Source organism: Hemiscyllium ocellatum, chromosome 7, assembly GCF_020745735.1.
Source record: "Hemiscyllium ocellatum isolate sHemOce1 chromosome 7, sHemOce1.pat.X.cur, whole genome shotgun sequence".
Lineage (NCBI taxonomy): Eukaryota > Metazoa > Chordata > Chondrichthyes > Orectolobiformes > Hemiscylliidae > Hemiscyllium > Hemiscyllium ocellatum.
In genome coordinates this window covers 46,032,691-46,055,890 of record NC_083407.1, presented here as the reverse complement: position 1 = coordinate 46,055,890, position 23,200 = coordinate 46,032,691, and the positions used below count along the sequence as shown (strand labels likewise).

Genomic DNA, 23,200 nt, shown 5'->3' with positions numbered 1-23,200 from the left:
ATAAGATCTTATGGAAGTAGTAGTATGAACTGTACCCTTTCATCCTCCAACAATCAAGTTTCAGACCCAATTTACCTTGCCTGCTGAATCTTTGCTTAGGCACAGTTTTCACAGTCTGTGCAAAAGAAAAGTGAGTAATTTCCCTGGAGCTGCATTAGCTGTAGAAAATTTGTGTGGATTGTAACATTAGTTATTGTGCATAGGTCTAGTCAAAGTCTACAGTGAAGTTAATGGCTTGGAATATCTTTTGATATTTAATCTTGTAGATTGACTACGTTTTGGTGACTAATAGATGGAAAGTCAGTTTTTTTTAATGTTACATTTATTTATTGTCAGGAACAAGATTAAGTAAACAGTTCATATGAAATCTGTTTATTTACAGCTGCTAATAAATAGCAAATCATAATTCAGTGGCTATGCTCAGTCTATGAGCATATCCTTTAAAGCAGTATACTCTAACCAACATCAAATAACATTTACAAATGTAAACACTGATAAAAATAGACCTGTTTTCCTTAATATAAGTGTTAACTGGCAATATTTGGCCAGTTCCTACAACAATTAAATATGTTGCAATCAGTTCTTTTAAAAATGATTTTCCATAATCCATTAATGTGAATCTTTAACATGACTCACTATTTTGTGACCAGATAATTCAAGCTCCAAAATTAGAAGTACTTCATACAAAAAGTTGGTTTTTCAAATCAAGAAATGTGCTTAAAAATAAAATCTTATTTAAATGTTTGTTTCTAATTTAGTAAGATCTAGGGAAATATCAAAGTTAACGCAGTGTACTAGTAAAAATCAATTTTATCTGGTGTATATATTTCAAGCTAACATCAGGAATGTGATTTTTATTTAAGTTTGAGTGAACTGAGGAAAAATTGATAGTACGAAGGAGTTCAGTACAAAATGGGTGTCAAAACCAGGATAAGAATGTTATGGCACATTGAGTTCTCAAAATTTTCTCTAAAATTTTGCAGGCTTTACAACATACATAGAATATTTCTTTAAGCCTGAGAGATGGCAAAGTAGAGGGGAAAAGAATCAGAGTCCATGAACACATTGGTGAATGGTTACTAAAATTTCATGAAATATTACCCTAGATTTTAAATGGGATAGAACAAGGAAAAGCTACTCACAGGAAAAATCCAAAGATCAGCATGGTCACATTGAAAATTGTGGAGCAGGTTTGTACGGTTTACTCATGCTCTTGGGATTATTCAGTCTCCTGTCCCTATTTAACTGTTCAATTGGGTTATGCTGATCTGTACTTAAGCTCCATTATTTGACTTTGACCTACACCCCTTTTTGCCCACTTACCCCCATCCCCACACCCAAAAGCCTTGACTGGTCACCATCTTGAATACTGTGTATCACTTCTGGCTTCACACCACAAATGACCACTGTTTCTCTAAATCCAATAATATTGGTGTTTTAAAAGGCTAAACGGAGGATAGGTTGCTTACCCTCTCAAACTGTATAAGCTTCAGTTATGTAGTGCTTTAATTGAGATGCTACAAAAGGATCTTTGAGTGTTTCTGCATGTACACTATATGGATCAATCTTAAAATTCAGGAATGAAATTGGGAATGTAGATTTTTTTTTGTTGGTTTAATGAAAGTTGCTAGACTTTAAATACTTAAATCTTGCCTGAGATAAACAGTAAAGTACAGGACAATTTAAAGTACATTTTCAATTTCCTATAAATACATTTGAATAGGGAAAATATTCAAGGGGTATGAATAATTTACTATGTAGCTCTATGTCCGCAAAAAAGCCTTAGCTACTTTGCTATGTTCAAATTAACTCCTCACCATCAGCTGTTATTACAGCAAATGGCTTAATGAAAGAACTGATCCTCTTGGACATGAAATTTAGGCATATATGCAGTTCTGTCTCTTATAGTGTGGTCCTTTGACATTAAAGAAAATATTTAAATATCAAGTCTTAACAGCATGCTTGTTCAGTGATTCAACATAAAAATATACAGATCTTTCTCCAAACAAAACCACTGAAAATCAAGTGAGCCTTTGAATTAATAGCATTAAAGGTTTTCTGTTGCTGTTCTTGGCAATCCATCATTGGTCAGTTTATACCTATGAAGTTGACAAAAGGAAAAATTAGTAAGATACTATAGGAAACAAAAAGTGTTCACATTGTAGATATATTTTTAATCTTCAATCGGACATTATTCAGAAAGTTGTTAGTTAAAGTCACAATCAATCATTGAGCACTCATTTCCCTCTGTACAAAATAGTGACAGTTAATGTCAGAATGGACACATGGTGGTGAATTCTGTGGTTGCCACACAATTCAAATTTTAAACGTGTGCTACATTGAAGACACTATTGGATGTTTCACAAAATTGGTAATGTAAATTTTGAACACTTCCTTCTTCCTGACTCATCTAGCCTAGCCAGGTTAATTAATTTCCTGGAATCAATACAGGTAAATGAGTTAATGTGTTATGGGCAGCATGGTGGCTCAGTGGTCAGCACTGCTGCCTCATTGCACCAGCGACCCGGGCTCCCCCCCCCAATCTTGGGCGACTGTGAGGAGCTTGTACATTCTCCTGGTGTCTGCATGGATTTCCTCTGGGTGCTCTGGTTTCCTCCTACAGTCCAAAGATGTGCAGGTTAAGTGAATTGGCTATGCTAAATTGCTCAGTGTTCAGGGATGTGTGGGTTAGGTGCATTAGTCAGTGGAAATGTGGAGTAAATGGGTAGGGAAATGGGTCTGGATGGGATACTGTTTAGAGGGTCAATGTGGACTTGTTGGGCCAAATGGCCTATTTCCACACTGTCGGTTTTTTTTAAATTGAAAAGAGATCTAACTGAAAGATAAACATTGAATTACAATGTTTATAATCTTGTGCAATTGAAACGGAAGTACCAGAACAGAGTTACAGACAATTCTTCAGGTGACAGATTGCAGAAATAATAAAAAAAATTGTATTTTAGGACTAAAACAAAAAATCAGTTGACAATGTTTGAATTTCAGAATACACTTTCCATCATCTGCAGTCCCTAGAATCTAGTTGCACAAGTGAAACTGATACCTGGATTATTCTTATATACCTCCTCAACTAAAGACAATAAAAAGCAGATTTGCCTATGTATTAATTTGCACCATTGATTGTGGCAGGAATGGGAGAGAGAAACCGGCAATATGGATGATTGGAGATACGTTTTTTAAAAGTAGAGGTCCTTGAAGTAATACTTGGTGAGGAATTTATAAGTTCTTGTAGAACAATTTAATTTTTTTTGCTCTTCTTTCCTTTTTTCAAGATTGTCATACAGTTGATTAATTACTTTAATGTTCAAACACAAATAAGGAATGCATCTTACCATTCTGTAAAACCTGGGGTTAATTTATCATTTGGGATGTCAATCAAAACCTTCAATAAAAGAAATTTTTTTAAAAATTAGACTATAATCTCCAATTTAGAAGTGTTATCTATGCTTGATGTACACAAAAATTCTATTCCTTTTTAGGGACACACAATGATGATCAAAATAAATATTACAGAAACAAAGATTTAAAAAGGAATCGCTGTACTGAGGTCACCTTGGAAAGAAGAATTCTTGCATGAATATTTCTACAGTAAAGTTTCAACCATTAAAGCAAATAATAAGTCAGAAAACAATCTTGCAGTGGCTAAAAACAGCTGAAATGGGACAACTATGAAACACTAGTCTTTTGAAATCTCTGGTTTGATTCAGAACCTTGCCAGTGTATGGGTAGGGTGCTGCAATATGTCTGTCCTTAAAGTCCACTTACAGTGCAGGCTGTACCCCTGCTCCAATGCCTGTTCACTATTCAGTGATCCCTCCCCATAATAGCGAGAGGTAGGCCGTTAGGCTTTACTGTAAATAGCAATCCTCTCTCCATTCAAACACACAGCAAGACTTTTGTCTTTGGTTCAGGAAGTTAGCACTTAATGCATGCGTGACTTCCAGAAGTGAGCCTATTCACTCAATATTTTGGTCTTTGGCATTTGGGTGTCGGCTGAGCTCTAGCCTGCCATCTCTTAAAGTGACAATGAATGTGGGTGGATGGTGAGGCCAGAAATGGCCTGATTCAATTTACTAGAACAGAACCAAAGTTCTATTTGTAGGATTTGCTCCCTCCACCAAAAAAAATGTTGAATGCCTGATTGAAATTCACAAAATAAAATAAAAGCAAAGACATGTCAATGTTCTGAGGTGGCTTTAGCAGTTTAGTATTTAGATGTTGCAAGAGTCTTTAATGCTGCAGCAAACATCAGAACAATGTGAAAATCAAACAATAGGATCTTCTACATCCTTTCATATATATCAAATTCTCCATATTGTAGAATGCAAAAGAGGACTTTAACCATTGCAGCGAAGACTCGTGTATCTGAATCCTTATGTTATACTGGTCAATTTAATTGTCTTTCATCTTCTGAGACAAAACTCTATGATCAATCGCGATCTAAAATACGCAAGCACACTTAAAAATAAAGCATCATGCACCATCTAAACACTTTTTAAACTTAGCCTGGGGCATTTTTACAGCTAATGTTTCTCCCATTTCTTGTAAAAGTTGCATGACACCATCAAATTGCAGGGGTTTTCAAATGTCCATCCCCATAATGCAGGTTGTGGGCTCACTACCCACATTCTCATCTCATGCTGGAGAAACTGCCAGGAACAAGAATGAGGGCAGATTCCGAGAAACTGTACTTGAATAGGCAAAGGCATGAAAATCCAGCTCAAGTGGAAAATAATAATCTGCACAGAATTCCTAGGGGTTGTTCAATCTATGAAAACATCAAATGTAACTTTTTACCTTTGATACGAAGAACAGTTATACATAGGAAATATTCAATACATCATTCTCATATTTCTTACATAATTTTTGCTATGTCAAATCTGATGTAACTAAGTTGAACAATAAAAACAAAATTATGTATATAAGATTATTCTGTAAGCACTTATCAACTGGTTAACTAAATTTGATTTGTAGTAGATGCAAAATATTGATAGTTCAGGAACAGCAAAACAATGTGTATGTACTTAACATCCCATGAACAGTTGTTCATTGCTAAGAACTTAACTGAAAACATTATATCGTACTTTGCGCAATCGTGATATTTAGCAATCACTTACCTTTCCAAGTTCTTTCCTCTCATGGGAACCAAATGATCGGTTGTTCTTTACAGCAATGTCTAATTTGCGTTTTGGAATTTCACCTATTGAAACTGTAAACTCAAATCTGAAAGATGTGCAAATGAAACTACAATCAGGACGGATTTAAAATAAAATGTATAATACACATTGATGTTGCTGAGAATCCTAGACACATTTTACATGCTTTCTATTTAGTCATGTCCTCTCCATCTGCTGATCAAATACAAGATGGAAAACTGGGACTCTGTTGCTATTATGGAAATTTAACTTGTCAGCCTTTTAAAAGATACTACACTTGCATGGTCCAAAATTAAATTGATTTTACAATTAGTCACAAATCCAAAATTAGTTTCAAATAGTTCAATATCAATGTTTAGGTATTCAAAATGTATTGTCAATCACAGAACAAATTCTTATGCCACTCAAGGCAGTACTGTGTAGGTCTGCTCAATTCCATTGTTTATGAAACAAGTGCATAGTATACTTTTGCCTCTACATTCACTTACTTTTCATCGTATTGTGGATCCACAGTCTTCTTTTTGACGTGCGTTCTTCTCCGGCCTGACCAGCTTTTGTCAGGAAGAAGGTAAAGTCGTACATATGGATCTGATCCATCATTTGAACAAGATATCAGGCTTCTGCAGTGCAAATATTAAACCCATTCAAATTAAGTGGTGCACACAATTTTCTAGTGAAAGTAAAAACTCATGTATTACAATAAAATCCCACCCATTAACAATATCTTTGAAAAGCTTCAGACTCCATCATGTTGGACAATGAATCTTTTGTAAGAACCTTTCACTTACATTCTGCTATTCTATGGCAGAACTGTATCTGTACTCCAGCAGCCTGCCTTTGATGCATATGCCTGTTGTTTTTTTTATTTAATTTTATTTTAAAAGAAAAAATTCTAAGTTTCAACTGAATCAACTTATCCAGCCTTTTTGGGAAAGGGTTCTAGAAATTTATTAATCTTTGTTTGAATTTGATTTAATTCCTAACTGGTCATTCTTTACTTTTAAAATTATACTCCTTTGCTCTGGATATTTCACTGAAAGAATTTCTCTTTGTTCACCCTCCTGATATATTTTTACTTTTTTAATCTCCCAGCTTCTTAGGCTGTACTGAAACTCTCATTACAGTCAGAGTCATAGAGACATACAGCATGGAAACAGACCCTTCGGTCCAACCCATCAATGCTGTCCCAACCCAATCTAGTCCCACCTGCCAGCACCTGGCCCATATCCCTCCAAACCCTTTCTATTCATATATCCATCCAGATGCCTTTTAGATGTTGCCTCCACCACTACCTCTGGCAGCCTATTCCAGACATGCATCACCCTCTGCATGAAAAGGTTGCCCCTTAGGTCTCTTTTATATATTTTCCCTCTCACCCTAAACATCTGCCCTCAAGTTCTGGACTCCCTCACCCCAGGGAAAAGACCTTGTCTATTTACCCTATCCATATCCCTCTTGATTTTGTAAACCTACATAAGGCCACCCCATAGCCTCTGACGCTCCAGGGAAAAACAGCCCTAGCCTATTCAACCTCTCCCTATAGCTCAAATCCTCCAACCTGGCAATGTCCTTGTAAATCTTTTCTTAACCCCTTTGCATATTTTTTTTGCTCAAAAACTGCATGAATCCATGTAAGATTCTGTAAATCCCTTTTTTAGAAATAGAATCAGTCTAAACATTGGGGCATAGACAGCCTCACGACATCAATGCATTATCGTGGCGACGTGGCACCTATTGTTAAAGTTCACTTGAGAATGTAACTTTTAAAAAAAATTCTGGGATTTACATATGAAAAAACTGAAACCAACATGGTCAAAAGATGAGAGACTTAACAATCCAGGTCTTTTTCAATACATAATTTCAGTTGCATCACACTGTAGACTTTTGCTATGAATTCTGTGTCTTATGAAATTATATTCCACAACCAACTGATGAAGGAGCAGCACTCTGAAAGCTCATGCTTCCAAATAAACCTGCTGGACTATAACCTGGTGTTCTGTGATTTTTAACTTTGTACACCCCAGTCCAACACCAGTTCCTCCAAATCGTGTCTTCTAATTTAAAGACTAGATGAAGCCCTATAACTGTTATTCTTAGTAAATGCTCATAAACAGTTGCCTAAGATTCAGCCTGAGATCTTTAATCAACAGATTAAAGTAATTCCTAAAAAAGTATGGCATACTGGTGTGATGACCAATGTTTCATCCCATAGTTGCTGAAAACAAAATCAGGCCTCCAGCAAGATTAGTTGGTTACTAGATTTATTTCACCCTCATTTCGTAGACAGGACATGCAAGTTTAAGCCACTTATCATTTTATACAATACGTACTACTTTAACTGTGTTTCAGCCAGAAGTATTACCTGCAACAATGAACAATTACAATCAGACTGTGGCGTGCAGTAGAATATCGCACAGTGAGCTGGATTTTGCCTAAAGATTCTTCATTCAGGGCCACACCACTGAAAGAAAAATTAAGACAATAGTTCGCTTATCTATACATATCTAAATGTATTTCAAGTAGTTTGAAATCTTCATTTCTGCAATTACTCAGTGGTGCCTTCTCAACATCAGTTGCCGTCGTCAACATGCACAAACTATAGCAATTAAAGTTCTGCTTTAAACATTGAACTTGACTCGATTATACTGTTGACTAAGCAACACTTCAAAGGAAATGTTCCAGATTTCCTAATTCTATTTAATTTTATAATGGTGTGTGTCCAGAAATTTGCATTATATCTGCTAATCAGAAAATCTGAAAACTCAAGACAGACATTTAGATCCTAAATGAGCACCAACTATCCAACAATATCCCAGGGTGATGTCTGACACTGTATATATACATTAGGTTCAGTAGGAGGAGTTAGGGCATGAGTACTCCTGACAAAGGAAATCCTGACCTCCATTATGATGACGGTATTACTTTCCGGGAAAACTGTGTTTCCATTACCATTTCCCTGTCTAATTTATGGCACTTTCTGGTCAACCCCTGTCATATTTTGGTGCCAATAGTTTATAAGTAGATAATATTAAAAATTAAAACTAGGGCCGGGAGTAGGCAGTTCGGCATCTTGAACCTGCTCTGCCACTTAATACAATCATAGATGATCTCATCTTTCCCTCAACTCCTTTTTCCTGCCTGCTCGCCCTTTAATACATTACTAAATAAATACCTGTTTGCCTCCTTCTTAAATTTATTCTATGTCCCCGTACCATTGCACTCTGGAGTAGTGAATTCCAGATTCACAGCTCTTTAAGATAACTAAATTCCCTCATCTGTTTAAATCTGCAATCCCTTTAAACAAACTATGATCTCTCATTCTAGATTGCTGCACTCGAGGAAACATCCATTCTATGTCTACTTTCTCAATCCGCTTTAGCATCTTCTATACCTCAATTTGACCTCTCGTTCTTTTAAACTCAAAAGTATAAACTTAACTTGCTCAATCTCTCTTCATTGTACAAATTCCTCATCTTTGGAATGACTCTAGTAAAGCTACACAGAACTGCCTTTAAAACAACTACATTCCTCCTTAAGTAAACAGACCAACATTACACATAATGAGACCACCTCTGGAGTACTAAGACCTTATGGATTTACTTAAATTGGAGAAACATGCAAACAGACTTTTCATTGTACATTCCTCCTATACAAAAATATTGAGAAACTTTCACTCTAAAGTGAAATTATTGAACTTTAATTACCATAGCTTTTATTAGCTCTGTGTGAGAAATGATTCATCCAAATGTTTTCATAATATTCTGCTCAGCAGAGAGATGTTTGATATTGAAATTTCAGGATTTCATTTCTAATTTCTAGATCATTGTACTTATCTCATTCTCTCATTTATTTTGATCAGCTAGAATGGATCTTCCTACAACTGCAACTGTACATGTTGCTCAAATTATTTTTACATTCAAAGTCTGGTAACTTTAGGCTAAATTTGGGCAAATTACACAGTTATCCATTGTTTTCAATTAAAGAATCAACCTAGAAAAATGTAGACAAAACTGAAACACAAAGACAGACAAATTCAAATCCACAAGTAGATCAAGGTGATACGAGATTAGTTGAGAATGTCAATATTTTTCTGGCCATCACCCAGAAACTTTCAAATAGTGTTTATTGGAAAGGAACGTTTGCATCAACTAATTTATGTAGTAAATTTTAGCTTAGAGACAGTAAGCAAGTACAGGCTGTTCTGCTATAACATGCATTTCATTAACTAAATTTGCTATAATAAGATTGACAAATTGGGGACTGCTTCTAAAGGATGAATTTTTTTTAAATGTATGTTAGCTGTAATGCAATAACATTGGCAACACTCTAAGCACGGTTTCTAAAGTGTGATCTTTCTATAACATGGGGTTGCACAAGAACACACCCATCGTGTTATAGAAGAACTACCTATACATGGTTTTAAAATCTTCAATGGTTTTTATTGTTTTGTTAGTACGGTGACAAATTTTAGTTCTTAGTTTGTATCTGCCTAAATTAACTAATTGTTCTGTGCTTCTTTCGGTCATCATCATCGCAAAGTTTTGATGGCTCCTCACTTTACCTGGAATTCCTATCTAGTTATGTTTTAACCCAATGTTTGTATCACAGGTTGAAAAATTCATCTTTGAACAACCTTTAAATACTGTACTTGAAGTTTCAAAACACAAAAGATGTAATTACAAAAATCAAAACAGACTATACTTTGTCAGCTGCTGAGGATCAAGGGTAGAAATGGTGAGTGACGATTCAACAGTAGTCCTAGTCATATCTTTTAAGGCATCCGAGGAGCTGGACTGTGTTGGAGATATTGGCAGTTCTGATTTAATTTCATCACCGTCTTTAGACTGCCTTTCTTCTTTCTCCATCGGGTCACATACTGTACTATTACCACATGTCTCTGGAACGTCTGGTGATTCTAAAGTTGGAGGAGGAGTGTTAGGCTGGCTTCCATTTTTCTTTTTCTTTATTGAAATAGGACCCTTTTTAAGGGCATTCAGTCCTGTGTTGACACTGTCAGGATCTGGTTCCTCAGTGGTGAGTATCTGTGAATTTCACAACGAACAAACATCAGCAAGCAGCTCTCAGCCAGAAACCCTTGCAGTTGCTAATACTAATCTTCATAATTTAATTGTCACTCTTCGCAGATGTTTAGAAGTAGGAGATGATGCATTTTGGTAGAAAGACAAGGACAGATAATACAAAATACATAGTACTAATCTTACGAGAGGGTCCAGGAGTGGAGGTACCTGGGTTTATTTGTCATATAGTTGGATAGAGCATTCATGGGCTATACTGAACTTGAACGAGACACTCGCATGCAACACTGATACTCAGCTGGTGTATTATGTTCAATTTTGGTCACTATATTTTAAAGGAGAATGTGAACATTTTGGGGAAAGAACGCGGAATAGATTTACAAAGACTGTTCCAGAGATAAACAACTGCAGTTACAGATGTTGTTTGGAGAAATTGAACTGTTTCCATTAGAGAGAAGACCAAGAGTGGATTTGATTGAAGTTTTCCAAATCTTGAAGTGGCTACAGAGAGTAGATGGGGACAACCAGTATCTTCTTATAGAAGGTTTGAGAATGAGAGGACGCAAATAAAAGACAATTTGCAAAAGCAGCAACTGTAATGTGTTAGAAAATGTTCACACAGCAAGTAGACAGGATCTAGAAAACATTGCCTGGACGTATAGTGGAGATCATTCTTCCCTCTATGCTGCACAGCTGCTCTGAAGGTCCATGCACAGTGATCTGTGTGCCAATGCCAGTTGCATTACTGACTTCTGGAACTGGACATGAAATGATTATTTAGATCGAAATGGTACTCAGGATTATGGGGAAAATGTAGGAGATTTCCATTCAGTCATTATGCTCCTTGAGACAGCTAGTGTGGACATAACGGGCATAACAATTCTGTGATTCAATTCCATAACACAACACTGCCCAGAGTTTTAATGCCATTCTAAATGATGAAAGCAGAGCTTCAGATTGTTAAATCCAGGCCTGGAAGCTGAATGTGCTCATGTTACATTCTTCTGTTCTTTTTAAAATTACATATAGGAAGAGCAACAGGAAAAGTGCATTAAGTTGAGCAGTAGAAACCAACAAATGTATTAGGAGGAGTAGGCTATTCTGCCTTTTAAACCCACTCTGCCATTTGATAAGAGTATGACCAATCTGATTGGGGCTTTACCTTTACATTCCATCAAGCAATAATCTGTAAATCAGCCTTAAGCACACATAGTAAGAATATGTCACTGAAGAAACTCTGGTGTTAAATGGAAAACATGTTAAGTTGATGCAATCAAAATCCCTGTTAACTGGGAATATGGTAGAATATGTACAAAAACAAAAACCTAAGGACAAGTTATGTCAAATAAAAGTCCATCTTCAGCACAAACAGAGAAGAACTGTGCAATAAGGGGTTATTTGGACACGAAAGAAAAAATAATAGCTCAGCAAGAGTAATTCAACATCTGACTGCTATCATAGGACAATGATACAGGCCATTACTAGATGCAAAGGGATCGATCATTTAATACAAAAGTATTGGAATCAGCCCATTTCTGCTTTGAGTTTCTTTGAGTGAAATGGATTATTTGAGCCTTTGTTCATCTTTGGTCAGGTGCTGTTGCAATGTCACCTCTAAACAAAAGAAAAAATGGTTAGGAATCCTGAGAAGTATTCATGTTGTCTGGACTGGTCTTTCCATAGATAAGAATGGGATTTATTTCAATGATCATACTTGCCAGGACCAAGATTGGAATATTCAAGATGATAGGATCTCAGACATCATGAACACAGCATGGGCAACCACAACATATTGGATATGAATCATTACAAAAAAAGGGGTGAAATCAAAAGAACTTTACTGCAGTTTAAGAGTCAGGACTGATCAGTCTAATAGAGGCCTACAATCAACAATGGATGGGCCAGCTATATTGAGGATTCTAAGTGTTCCAGCTAAATCAGTGATCTTATCAGGATAGGTCTGCAGGCATAAAGGGGATAGGGTTAAGAATAATAAATCCATCAATCAAATCCATCAATCAAATCCATCTGCCTTGCAGACCACAATTCTCACTAGAAGGACCAACTGTGTAGAAGGCTGTAAGTTATTAGCTAAATCTGATGGGTATTGGGGCTGAGATTTTAAAAATTAATTTAACAGTAGCAATCAAATTCAGGGAGTTTGGGAATGATTTGAGGTTTGGGGTAGTAACACGAGATGTTGCCTGTGGTTTCTCAGTAAAAGGTGTTAAGTTGGTGTGGCTGTGTTTTGGTTGGAAGTGGAGGTTAAATTGTGGAGGGATTTAAATCAGATAAACCAATCAAGATAAGGTACTTTTTAGACCAGCTCAGACATTTTGTATCAGCATATCAGGAGATTAGTTTAATAAACAAGTTTGTGGTTGAGCCAAATCCGGTGTCTGTGCAATTTTGTTCTTAATGAAAATCCAAGGCTTTGTAGGGGGCTATTGGCAGTGAATGATTCAGAATAGAATCTGTTTACAAATCTACTTAAACTGATTGGTATTAAATTTCTAAGGTTTCAACACTGATGCTGTATAAATATTTGATAGAATTGGATTTAACTTGCATGAGAGGTTAACAAAGCCTTCTATGCTATTACATCCGTACATAACATATATTCATATCTAAGAAAGCAAGATTCACCAAAATAGGTAATAAAACTCTTATATTTAACCCACAATGGGTCTATGACAGAATAGGGATAGTGACGTCCCTGCCTATCAGCCAGCAGCTCCAGGTTCAAATCCAATTCCAACACCTTATGAACAAGGAAAGTGCATTACACAATGGCCAAACAGGATTTGCAAATAGATGCTCAACCTAGGACAGCATGGATTCCTGGTCAAAGAAAACCACTATTGTGACTACAATGTACCTGCTAAAGTCCTTGGTTAAAAATCACAACATCAGGTTACAGTCCAAAAGGTTGGACTATAACCCTGGTGTTGTGTGATTTTTAATTTTATCCACCCAGTCCAATACTGGCTCCTCCACATTAAAGTCCTTGGTGACAGAGTAACTGAGACACACCCCTTTGGATGGCTCAATTGGCTGGACAGCCAGTGTTGGCAATGTGTATTCTACAATGTGGGGTTCACTTCCTGTTCATGCTGGATTTGGGACCTAGCTCCTAGTCCTACTTGTGTACGAAAAGATTAAGAGAAAAGATTTAACATACCCGAAGTACCATCTTCAATTTTACAAGGCTGTTGGGGCCCGAGTGTTCCAGTGGAAACCTTTGGTCAAGGGTCAGATTTGAGGCTTTCAACAATTGATACAAAGGAATGGTCAAGATCCCAAGGGCACACTCCCAGTCTTTGTCTTTGATCTTCTCAAAACAAATTACAACAGTAGTTTGCATACTTTATTTAATAAAACTGAACATATAATAAATCACTTTTGCAATTAATTAATGAACATGCATACATTAACAATATTAGCTAATAATCTACTTAATTCCAGAAAGTAACTTTAAACAATATAGCTTATCCATGCTTCATATATCTATTCAAATTTCTAAAGTGTTGGGAAGGGAAAATATTAATTGGATCATTAATTTCTTAGATGGTAGAAACCAGGAAGTGATCAAAGGCAACTATGTGAACTGGACAATTGTGAACCAAGCTGTATTCCTAGTGACAATGTGAGAGACTATTGCTGTTTGAATAACAAGGCATTCTGGCTTTTAAGCAAAAACAGTTTTGGTTTGTATCAAGCTCATGGACTTGTAATGCTATTCTACAGCATGTCAGCATACAATCATCACTAGACTGAGTTGAACATTTGGCCCCTATGAACCGGGAGTGCAATTGGTAGACAAACATTCAGCTGCCCTCAGTTGTTCCATTGCCAGCATTTCAACAAGAGTGTTTGAGTAACCACATTCTAATGAGATCCCTTCAACTCATGGAACCAAAGTGCATTTTTTCCTGATTGCCACCTCATGATCTCTTAGATATGCAAGCAAGCACTGCAGAATGGGAAGCAAATGCAATCTATAAACTGCTCTGTTGGCACAAGCCAAATCAAAAGCACTGTACTTACCAGAATCTTGGCTTGATGCCTGTGCCACATAAAAAGGGAAATAAACAACCGGTGGAGGTTGCTGGCAATATTAGAAAGGTTCTGCCTCAGGCTCCCTAGAAGGAAGCTGACTAGTGTGTGTGGGATGATGCACTGGCTGCTTTCAATGTGCACTGGCACCACGTGCAAGTAACAAGGAGCTATCGTTTGAAGCTGTACAGGATGTAGTTCCCGATGGAATGCATGATACGTGAGGAGGAGACCAGGTTGGAAATACTGCAAGGTGATGGACTTTTCTATCAAGTTGAGACAGGTCCACAATCAGAAAGTCTAAGTGTAATGTGACTAGTTACATGACATTACTGAAGCCACAGATGCTCTGAAAGCAACACCTCAATGCCACAGACTAATCCTGTCACTCCTACAGTCGTACTCAGATCTTGAGCACAAAAATGTGGCCCTTCAGGTCATCAAGTATGTGCAAATAAAAAAGTTCCTAACCATTCTAATCCCATTTTACAGCATTTAGCCCATATCCATGTGCACCTTGACCTCTGGTCGTGTTGTTTCTTGGAAGAAACCACTAGCATCACCCCTAATCCCATGGTAACAGAATCTACAGAAGCAGCCATCAGCTACAGACTGACTTGCACAAGAGGGCCAATATATACAGGGAGCTTCACCTCATATAGAGTCCGGATGGCTCACTGCCACCTGCTTTCAGAAGGACTAAGCCATGTGGATAGATTTCTTTAACCATTCTGTTTATGATGGACCAACTGGATGGGAGGTTGTGACACCCTCTATTCAACATACTTCATTGCCTGAGGAAAGTTTCATACTGCTTTTATTGTAAAGAATGGTGTCAATGTTTATTTTCCTGTTTGGTTGCAATCTGGTTATTTTGAGGCATCAACCCTAGCTGAGAAACCTTTAGACTCTGTTAATAGTACACACCTATCTGCCACACCTTGGGCTGAGAATCCCATAAATGGGTTGATGGAGGGTTTCAATATTTTGGGAGAGAAAGCTGATTTGGGAGTACTTATACTGGAGAAGACTCCCGAGATCTGTGACATCCTATCTGATAGAAAATCCCAGCCAGAGCAAAGATTTTTCCTTCCTTCAGCTCATAAATGCAAGTCACTTCTCTGTATCGCTTCCATGAATTGTCTGTGCAGGGCCCACTCTGCAACTGTCTTATGGTCTTAGGATGTGAACTGCCGCAGGCCCAATATCTGGCCTTTGAACAGATGGGACAAAGTGTGCTATACGAAACACAAATTCTTGAACTTTGCTATCTTGGGGTGATCTTTCATGGACAGATATTTGTATCAGACACGCTATATAGCCTCCAAATTGATTTTCAATCATTTCTGAGAAGGTGTAGTCCCCAATTATTAAATTTGAAAAGAGGGGTTTATAACTTTACAGATATTGGGCCCTGATCTTCACTTCAAAATACTCAGGGTGCATGGAGCTGGCTAACAAGGGGAACCTTCAGGTTTGGGCGATGGTTAAAGTTGTAGACACACTCAGTAATCAGTACCATGAATAGGTGCTTGGGTTGGAAGTGGGATTAAGAGTTGAGATCAGTCAAGAGATTGGTACCAGGTGGAGCAATGATAGATGTTGCAAGTTCAGGTCTGTTATGACAGGCTCCATTAGTATAGGAACAAAAACAGAAGGGTCACTGGACATGAAAAATTAACTCTGATTTCTCTCTGCAGATATTGCCAAACCTGATAAGTTTTTTCAGCAATTTCTGTTTTTCTTTCCGATTTCCTGCATCTGTCGTTATTTTGGTTTTCTATTGGTGTAGGATTGAGTGGGGCACTCACTCCTGCTAGCTCCACATTCAAGCAAGCTACTTGTCTTCTTTGATGTTTGCAATCCCAGTAGAGGTTTTTTGGACAGCCACATGGAAAATCATTATTACACAAGGTGGCTTGAAATAAGAGTTAAGCCCCTAAATTGCACTTGGCTAAAATGCGTAATGTATCTTTTTGATCCTCTTGTTTTACCTTAAGCTACATTTAGGTTACACACTTTAGATATTTGTTCAAGCTTCCCATCAACCTCATTGGAACTTCATTAAGAGTTGAAGTGTGGTGCTGGAAAAGCACACTAAGTCATGCAGCATACGAGGAGCAGGAGAGTTGATGTTTCAGGCATAAGCCCTTCATCAGGAATGTTGCCCAAAACATCAACTGTCCTGCTCCTCAGATGCTACCTGATCTGCTGTGCTTTTCCAGCACAACACTTTTCAACTCTGACTTCCCAGCATCCACAGTCCTCACTTTCTCCTGGTACTTCATTAAGCAGAGTGAGCCAATTGTTGTAGTATACTTTGGTGATTTCTTGAAGCAATTTCAAAATTTGAACAATGCAAAGCATTTTAGTATTGAAAATGAATCTGAACTTCTACAACACAATATTGTCATCTTTAATTCTGTCTCAATTATTGAAAATATTGTTTTATATTATTATTTTACCTCTAAGCTTAGCTGTTCGGAGTGAACATTTTTGATGAAGAATACAAATGCTTGTTCCCAAATTGGTGAACTGGTATTGTAGCAAATCTGTGAATCCAAAGTTGATAGTTAGATATGCACAGTCTTTACAATGCTAATAACATTTGTAAATTATTTAATTGATTTAAATGAAATGCTAATTGACATCTGGAATTGCCTGTTGGTAAGTAAAGTGTTTCATTCTTGAGAAGAAATTGTTTACACTGTGGTATGTTAACACAAATGTAAATCTTTAATCATTTTTGAAATTCAGGTTTTAATCATTTGACGTCCAAATAATTTAATAAGATTTCACAACTTTCTCAATATTTTTACATATCCTGTAATTGTACACTTGCATTGTGGCTTTTCATTTTCCCCCCCCCAATTTTGCAGTCAAGATGATAAATAAGCTGCCTCCCAGGTTCTTGTAATGGGGGAGATTTTCATTTGTATAGCACTACTTCTGAATATACCTCGATTCAACGCTGCAGGGAACACCTTAGGCTGCTACCTGCGTGACCTTCAATGACAATCAACAAAGAAAGATAAATGGACCACATAGACAGCTGTCAGCAGCACTGTTGGCCTTGGGGAATCAACACAAATCTGCAAATACCATTAACAGTGACCTTCCACAAGCACATTTCTCCCCAAGGACTTTAAACTCCACAGCACCAACAAAGCCACTAATAGCGAAAAGAAATTCCCCTACAAAGACTCCAGTAACTGACAGCTGAAAATTAGGAAGAATATATGCCATGTCATGGGCCTATTGAATATCGAGGCTGCACAATTTCCAGAACATTGCTTAAGTTTGCAAAATTATTTCCTATACCAGTCAAATTGAGAGGTCATTGAAATCTATAATCAGCAAATGTAAAGGGATCTGTTGATAACTGCTCAAAAAACAAGCAGCCAAATAAGTATTGAGGTCAGTGGAAACAAAATTTGCTGAACCTACAAAGTAGTATCAGCCTGTTGCTGCTGAGCCTTCTGCAGGATCTCTTCCTTCCAAGCTAAGATACTCCGTCCTATTTGCCATCTGACTCATTATGAAAGGTGGAGGATTTTTGTTGTCTATTTACAATCAGCAAATTGCAATCATTTGCTGTCTACAGCTTGCTAGTAGTTTTTAAACTGAGGGCCAAACTAGTTCTGGTCATGAATCTCATTACCAATTTTGGACAGATAGAATGGACATTCTGATGGCTTTACTGAGGTCTTCAGTACAGTTTTTAGACCATTCCATCTCATCTTAGGTGGAAGTGACTCCAAACTTCTACTGCACTAAAATATATTGAAAAATTAACTTACATAATTTGTATTATTCTAAGAGCAATTGTGCTCAAATGTGCAGCTTTGAATATGACAACTCATACCTTACTTTCTTGCATGCTGTTTCCAACAACAAGTTGAACAGAACAGCTAGGTTCTGAGTTAGCCTTCTTTATTGACTGTGAATGTAAAACATTATAAACCGTCATTGGAAACAAACATTCGAATGACAATATTAAATTCAATAGATATTAAGTTACTATTTGCTATTTATTATCCAGTTCATAAGGACTAAATTTAATTTGATTGTTTTTAAAATTTAATGCCATTAGGTCTAGAGGGTATTAACAACACTTTTACCTCAGAGGATCACTTATGGATGGCACACATTCCTACAGTTCCTATATCACAACATAATGATGCTCATTATCCATGTTCAACAAAAATAACGTCAAAATGGCTCTTCTATACAGATGATAGCAAGAGTATGTTTTGTGAGTGAAGTCTAGAGTTCTGTTAAAGGTCCTTCCTTTTGTTTTCAAAAAAGGTTTATGGCATCTGTAAACTTGGCTAGAGTGGTTGGTTTGTAGCATACACCACTGAGGCAGAACATACTGGAGACAGCATCACTATTAAAGTGGAATGTGGTACCAAAAAGGACAACTAGCTGTTAACAATCGAACAATGGAGAAATGTGGAAAACTTTGTCCCTATTATGCTGAAAAGCTGGAAATGCTGCTCCTGGAGGTGTAGCCGAGATAGCTGACCTGCCCTCAGGCTGCAGCTCACATTGCCCACTATATACAGGAAAGTTATGACATAGTCGACACATTTACTACCAACTGATTGCCTGTAGAGGGTCTCCTCTTCACCGCAACTAGCCATAGCAAGACTCAAGGCAGAAACCACAATATCAGAAGGATAAGTCAGTACAAGACTTCATGAAAACAAACCAATTTTTCCGTTCATCTTTTTCCAATTTTAATATTGAATTTTAATATAATTTTTCCCCCTTTTTTAACCATTTTAAAAATCAGATCAAGGTGACAGATGCTGCATGAAACTCAGTATGTTTTTTGCAATTTGTCAGCTGTGAAACAGGTAATGCCAATGGTCTCAAAGCATTGAGGGTGGGTGTCTGGAGTCTGATACTTGAATGTCAGCTCACAACATTCTTTAGTTGTTTACACAGACTCCTTGCTGAAACTAGTAATCATAATTACAAAAAAAGTTAACCCTGGTCTCTCAAGATCTGTCTACAATTGGTGTGTGTTATGTTCCAAAAGCAGAGACAAAATACACTAACACAATGAAAACATTGTGGCAATTTCTTCTGAGAATGTTTTTATTTAAAGCTAAGGATACAAGGCAAACTGGGGTACAATATACAGCAGGTTGGAAACAAGTACCTGATGTTTAACATTTCTAAGGAAATTTCATTAGTTGTTCAATAAAGATAGAGCTAGGATTTGGTAGCAGCCAGGGAAGGGGAGGAGGTGCAGTGGTGATACATTGGGAATATTGGTTCTGATGTTTAGCTGCAGTTCGTTGGAATTCTATACTTGGCCAGCATGGAGCGATACTCAGCAGTTTAGCATGACTCTACATGGGCAAAAGTGGGGTTTGACAGAACAGGACCATGTAGCACAACTCACTATGTATTCCAGTGTATTCCAGCTGTGAAAAAGGGAAATGCCAGTGGTCTTAAAGCCTCGAGGGTCTGGCAGCATTGAATATAAATTTCTAACAGATCCCCTAAATTTAACTAATTGTTTTGAATTTAAACAAGATTATGCATTTGATTGAATGCAATAAATTACCTTGATGTAGTTTAATTTGTTCTTTTTCTTCACACTGGACTCATTATTGGTGTACTCAAATTGATTTCTCTTGGAGAAAACAATAAATCATTTTCATTATCCACAAATAAAAGTTTGTAAAAACATATCTCATGAACAGATTTAGGTTATTCGGTCCCTCAATCCTGCTCTATAATTCAAAATGATGATTTTCCATCTATCCCTTTACCCTTTCAATTATGTGCTTATGTTGTCTCCCTGTATAAGAAAGGTAGTAGGGATATTCCAGGTAATTACAGACCAGTGAGCCTGATATCAGTGGTAGGAAAGTTGCTGGAGAAGGTACTGAGGGATAGAATCTATTTATAGTTGGAAGAGAATTGGCTTATCAGCGACAGGCAACATGGTTTTGTGCAGGGGAGATGGTGCCTTACCAGCTTAATAGAGTTCTTTGAGGAAGTGACCAAGTTGATTGATGAAGGAAGGCCTGTAGATGTCATATACATGGACTTTAGTAAGGCTTTTGCTAAGGTTCCACATAGTAAGCTAATGGAGAAAGTGAAGTCACATGGTGTGCAGGGTGTTGTAGCTAGGTGGATCAAGAACTGGTTGAGCAACAGGAGACAGAGAGTAGTAGTTGAAAGAAGTTTCTTGGAATGGACAATGGTGAACAGTGGCGTTCCACAAGAATCACTGCAGGGGCCACTGTTGTTTGTGATATACATAAATAATCTGGAAGAGGGCACTGGTGATCTGATCAGTAAGTTTGCAGATGACAAAGATTGGTGAAGTAGCAGAAAGCATAGGGGACTGTCAAAGAATATAGGAGAATATAGATAGACTGGAACGTTGTGGGGAGGAGTGGCAGATGGAGTTCAATCCAGGCAAATGTGAGGTGATACATTTTGAAAGGTTTAATTCGAGAGTGAATTATACTACGAACAGAAGAGTCTTGGAAAATGTTGAGCAGAGAGATCTGGGAGTTCTGATTCATTGTACCCTGAAGATGGCTGCACAGGTGGATAGAGTGGTCAAGAAGCCATATGGTATGCTTGTCTTCATTCTTCAGGGTATGGAGTAGAAGAACTGACAGGTCAATAAAATTGGGAGAGGGTGCAGAGAAGGTTAACAAGATTGTTGCGTGGTATGGAAGGTGCTAGTTATGAAGAGAATTTGAATAGGTTGGGATCATTTTGATTATAAAAAAAGGAGATTGAAGGGGAACCTGATTGAGGTCTACAAAATCATGAAGGATATAGACAGGGTGAATGGAGATAGCTTTTTCCCAGGGTAAAGGATTCAATAATGAGAGGTCATGTGTTCAAGGTGACAGGAGAAAAGCTTAAGGGGGATACAGGTGGAAAGTGCTTTACACAGAGAGTGGTAGGTGCCTGGAATGCATTGCCAGCAGAGGTAATAGACGCAGGCACGGTAGATTCATTTAAGGTGCATCTGGACAGATGCATGAGCAGGTGGGGAGCAGAGGGATACAGATCCTTAGGAATTGGGCGATAGGTTTAGACAGTAGATTTGGATTGGCCCAAGCTTGGAGGACCAAAGGATCTGTTCCTGGGCTGTAAATTTTCTTTATTCTTCATTCTTTGTGAAGGATCTACCTCCTACAACTTAAAACATATTCAGAAGCATTGCTTTCCACTGCCTTTTGAGGAAGGAAGTTCCAAAGACTCATGATCCTGAGAGGGAAACAAAAATGCTACATGTGTCTTAAATGAATGACCCCTCATTTTTAATTAGTGACCTCTAGTTCTAGGTTCTCCCACAAAAGGAAATATCCTTTCCACAGCCACTCTGTCAAAATCCCTCAGGATTTTAAAAGTTCAATCGAGTTACCCCTTATCTGAAGTTCCAGCACTTACAAACTTAACCTGTCCTATCTTTCTTCATTAGAAAGCTCAATCATGCTAGGTTTCACTCTAGCAAACCTTTTCTGAACTTCTTCCAGTGTTATTACATCCTTTCTTAAAAGGAGACTAATCCTGCACTTAGATGTGGTTGCACTCATGCCCTGCATAATTGAATAATAACCCCTCATGATAAATATAATGTTCCATTAAGCTTTCTTAATTACTTGTTGTGTCTGCCCACTAACTACTTATGATATATGTACTAGGACACCAGATCTCTTTGCACCTCAGAGCTCTGCAATCACGCAACACATAAATAATGTGTTTTTTCTTTAGTTTTATGCCAGAATGGCTAATCTCATTTTTCCCACAACACACAATTGCCAGATCTCTGCACACAACCTAGCCAAATTACTTGTAGCTTCATCATTTTCTCTTCACAGCTTACTTTCCTCCTTGTCTTTCTAAATTTAATAACAATACCTTTGGTCCCTTCATCCAAGTAATTTATATAAACTATACAAAGCTGAGGCCCCAGCACAATATTTGTTACATTGTGCCAAAATGAAAACTGACCATTTATGCCTATGTTTCCCTTTAACTAGCTGATCTTCTGTCATACCAATGTCCCTCCTTCATCATGAGTTTTCATTTTGCACAATGACCTTTGATACAGCACCTTATCAAATGCCTTCTGGAAATTCAAAAACAGTACATCTACTGGTTCTCTTTTATCTACAGTATGTTATTTCCTTGTAGAACTCCAATAAATTTACTGAACATGATTTCACAAAACCTCTTCCCAACTACCTTGCAGTATTTAAGTGCTTTGTCACAACAAATTTTAATAATGACTTCTAACATTTTCTCTGACTGATGTTCAGCTAAATGACCTATAGTTTCTGCTATAGTCTGCCTCACGTTTTGACTAAAAGCGTTACATTCGTCATGCCTAGAAAAATTATTTTATTGTTAAATTAATAATTTTAAAGGCTAAAATAAATTACCTCAAATTAAGTCAAAAAAAATGTTTACTTACAGGCAGATGGCATGCACTATCCAGATAAACAACCAGTATTGCATTTGATTGTCCTGGAAGAGTCTTCTGTGAATTAGAGGAACAAGTTGAAATTTCCTTTTCTTTCTTGTATGACTTTTTTTATTGCTGGATTCTTTTGTCATGCAAGCTTGAAATCATGAATGTATATTGGCATTGCTGAATTTAGATCAAACCTATCACATTTTCCTATTTAATTATGATTTTAACATGACATTTTTCTCCATTTTAAACACAAATTGCTAATCGCAGAAGATTTTCTCTGTGCCATATTTTTAATGTATTTTGACATGCCATCCTGAGAAGTGGATTTCTAAATTTATAACATTAGGATGTTATCAAAGTAGTACAATAGGAAAAGCTTTGTGAGAAGTAAGTGTGGTAATTAAAAGGAACTATGCACTGTATGCAACTTATTTTTGTAATGACATCTACGATTTTGTACATAAATT

The 23,200-nt window shown here is 37.2% G+C and overlaps 1 protein-coding gene across 2 annotated transcripts in view; it reads right to left on the bottom strand.

Moving 5' to 3' along the window:
* Positions 1-336: 336 nt before the first annotated feature.
* LOC132817063 (extended synaptotagmin-3-like) overlaps positions 337-23,200 on the bottom strand; it is a 138,956-nt gene continuing 116,092 nt past the window's right edge. The window contains exons 13-23 of one of the 2 annotated variants that reach the window (XM_060827155.1): positions 22,731-22,793; positions 19,848-19,916; positions 18,132-18,206; positions 16,732-16,818; positions 13,392-13,541; positions 9,876-10,216; positions 7,537-7,635; positions 5,663-5,794; positions 5,136-5,241; positions 3,351-3,400; positions 337-2,099 (exon numbers count right to left, since the gene is read on the bottom strand). In XM_060827155.1, the coding sequence (XP_060683138.1) occupies positions 2,048-2,099; positions 3,351-3,400; positions 5,136-5,241; positions 5,663-5,794; positions 7,537-7,635; positions 9,876-10,216; positions 13,392-13,541; positions 16,732-16,818; positions 18,132-18,206; positions 19,848-19,916; positions 22,731-22,793 (1,224 nt within the window). In that variant the 3' untranslated portion in view covers positions 337-2,047. Of the gene's footprint in view, positions 2,100-3,350; positions 3,401-5,135; positions 5,242-5,662; positions 5,795-7,536; positions 7,636-9,875; positions 10,217-13,391; positions 13,542-16,731; positions 16,819-18,131; positions 18,207-19,847; positions 19,917-22,730; positions 22,797-23,200 lie in introns of both variants that reach the window. The other variant, XM_060827154.1, reaches the window with a different exon arrangement.